This window comes from Gobio gobio, assembly GCF_949357685.1.
Source record: "Gobio gobio genome assembly, chromosome: 8".
NCBI lineage: Eukaryota > Metazoa > Chordata > Actinopteri > Cypriniformes > Gobionidae > Gobio > Gobio gobio.
Genome location: NC_137114.1, coordinates 52,934,394 through 52,937,141, shown reverse-complemented (window position 1 = coordinate 52,937,141; position 2,748 = coordinate 52,934,394). Strand labels below are relative to the sequence as shown.

Genomic DNA, 2,748 nt, shown 5'->3' with positions numbered 1-2,748 from the left:
GTCAACGTCATGTTAGCAAATTGTGCTCGCAACATGCTAATCATGTTAGCACCTTGATAAATACATGGTAACAACTTTCTAACCATGTTAGCATCAAGCTATCAACATTCTAATCATGTTAGAAACATGCTAATCGTGTTAACATTTTGTTAAAAATAAGCTAACATGCTAATCGTGTTAATGTCACGGTACCATCACGTTTAACATCTTGATAAAAACATGGTAACAACTAGCATCAAGCTAGCAACATTTTTAGCGTGTTAGCATCAAGCTAGCATTATTCTAAGCATGTTAACAACATGTTAATGTCTTTGCTTAAACAAGATTGATTAAACATGATTAACATTCTAATCATGCTAGAGACATCTAGTTAAAAATATGCCAATCGTGTTAATGTCATGCTAGTAACATGTTAATCGTGTTAACATCTTGCTAAAAACATGGTAACAACATTCTTATATGTTACCAGCATGTTATCGTCTTGCTAAAACATGTTAAATAACATTCTAATCATGCTAGAAAAATGCTAATCGTGTTAACATTTTGTTAAAAAAATATATGCTAACATGCTAATAATGTTAATGTCACGCTACCAACATGCTAATCATGTTAACATCTTGTTAAAAATACGTCAATCATGTTAATGTCATGCTAGTAACATGTTAATCGTGTTAACATCTTGCTAAAAAATGCTAACAACTAATCATGTTAGCATTAAGTTATCAACATTCTAATCATGTTAGCATCAAGCTAGCAACATTCTAATATGTTACCAGCATGTTAACATGTTACTAAAACATGTTAACAACATTCTAATCATGTTAGCAGCATGTTAATTGTGTTAACATCTTGTTAAAAATATGCCAATTGTGTTGATGTCATGCTAGTAACATGTTAAGTGTGTTAACATCTTGCTAAAAACATGGTAGCAACTAATCATGTTAACATCAAGCTATCAATATTCTAAGCATGTTAGCATCAAGCTAGCAACATTCTAATATGTTACCAGAATGTTAACATGTTACTAAAACATGTTAACAACATTCTAATCATGTTAGCAGCATGTTAATTGTGTTAACATCTTGCTAAAAACATGTTAACAACAAACCATGTTATATCATGCTATCAATATTCTAAGCATGTTAGCATCATGCTAGCAACATTCTAATATGTTCCCAGCATGTTAACATGTTAATGTCTAACTAAAACATGTTAACAACATTCTAATCATGCTAGTAACATGTTAATCGTGTTAACATCTTGTTAAAAACATGGTAACAACATTCTTATATGTTAGCAGCATGTTAATGTCTTGCTAAAACATGTTAAACAACATTCTAATCATGCTAGAAACATGGTAATCGTGTTAACATTTTGTTAAAAATATGCTAAAATGCTAATCATGTTAATGTCATGCTGTCAACATGCTAATCATATTAACATCTTGTTAAAAATATGCTAACAATATGCTTATCATGTTAATGCCATGCTAGTAACATGTTAATCATGTTAACATCTTCCTAAAAACATGATAACAACTAATCATGTTAACATCAAGTTAAAAACATTCTAATCATGTTAGAAACATGCTAATCATGTTAACATTTTGTTAAAAATATGCTAAAATGCTAAACGTGTTAATGTCACGCTACCAACATGCTAATCATGTTAACATCTTGTTAAAAAAATGCCAATCATGTTAATGTCATACTAGAAGCATCTTGGTAAAAACATGGTAGCAACAAATCATGTTAACATCAAGCTAGAAAAATTCTAAGCATTTTACCATAAAGCTAGCAACATTATAAGCATGTTAGCATTAAGCTAACAACATCATGTTAACATCTTGATAAAAATATGCAAATAATATGCCAATCATGTTAACATTCTGCTAAAGAAAATGCTAATCGTGTCAACATCATTTAGTAAAAATTGATAACATGCTAATTGTGTTAACGTCATGTTAACAATTTTTGCTAGCAACATGCTCATCATGTTAGAACCTTGCTAAATACATGGTAACAACTTGTTAATCATGTTAGCATCAAGCTAGCAACATTCTAATCATGTTAGCATCATATAAGCAACATTCTAATCATGTTAACGTTTTTTTTTTAAAATGTTAACAACATGGTAATCGTGTTATAATGCTAACATATTTCTAATCATGTTAGCAGCATGTTAACGTCTTGGTAAAAACCGAACAACGTGTTAATTGTGTTAACATCTTGTTAAAACATGTTAATAAAATGCTAATCATGTTGTTAACAACATTCTAATTGTGTTAGCATCATGCTAATCGCTTTATTATGTTTGCTAAAATCATGCTAATCATGTTAGCATCATGCTAATCGTGTTAACATCTTGTTAAAAAGGCAAAAACGTGTTAGCATCATGTTAAAAACATGCTATTTGTGTTAGCATCTTGGTTAAACCCACACCTACATCCCACCCTCTCAGAATATCGTAGAGAGATGGGGGTGAGCAGTTTTGTTTAAACTACGCTACCTTTCTCCGTGTGCTCTATGATTTGTCTGATGGCTTTCTTCAGGCTGTTGGCGCGCAACATCAGCTGCTCGCGCGGTTTGAAGATGGCGGCAGGAGGTCGAGAAGAACAAGGAGCTGCGACTATGGGCGGGGCAGTGGGCGGAGCCAACACCACACCCTCCCCGTCGACCTGCTCCTCGGCGATGGTGGGCGGAGGCGCAGTCATCACGCTGGTGGCCTGGGCTTCCTCGTTAAGCGTTT

General features: G+C 33.2%; 1 protein-coding gene across 1 annotated transcript in view; it reads right to left on the bottom strand.

Moving 5' to 3' along the window:
• Positions 1–2,748, bottom strand: part of dgkd (diacylglycerol kinase delta) — a 66,379-nt gene that overhangs the window by 20,577 nt on the left and 43,054 nt on the right. The window contains exons 15-16 of the mRNA XM_079823377.1: positions 2,509–2,748; positions 1,787–1,793 (exon numbers count right to left, since the gene is read on the bottom strand). The exon at positions 2,509–2,748 is cut by the window's right edge and continues 37 nt beyond it. Of these exons, the coding sequence (XP_079679503.1) occupies positions 1,787–1,793; positions 2,509–2,748 (247 nt within the window). The remainder of the gene's footprint in view (positions 1–1,786; positions 1,794–2,508) is intronic.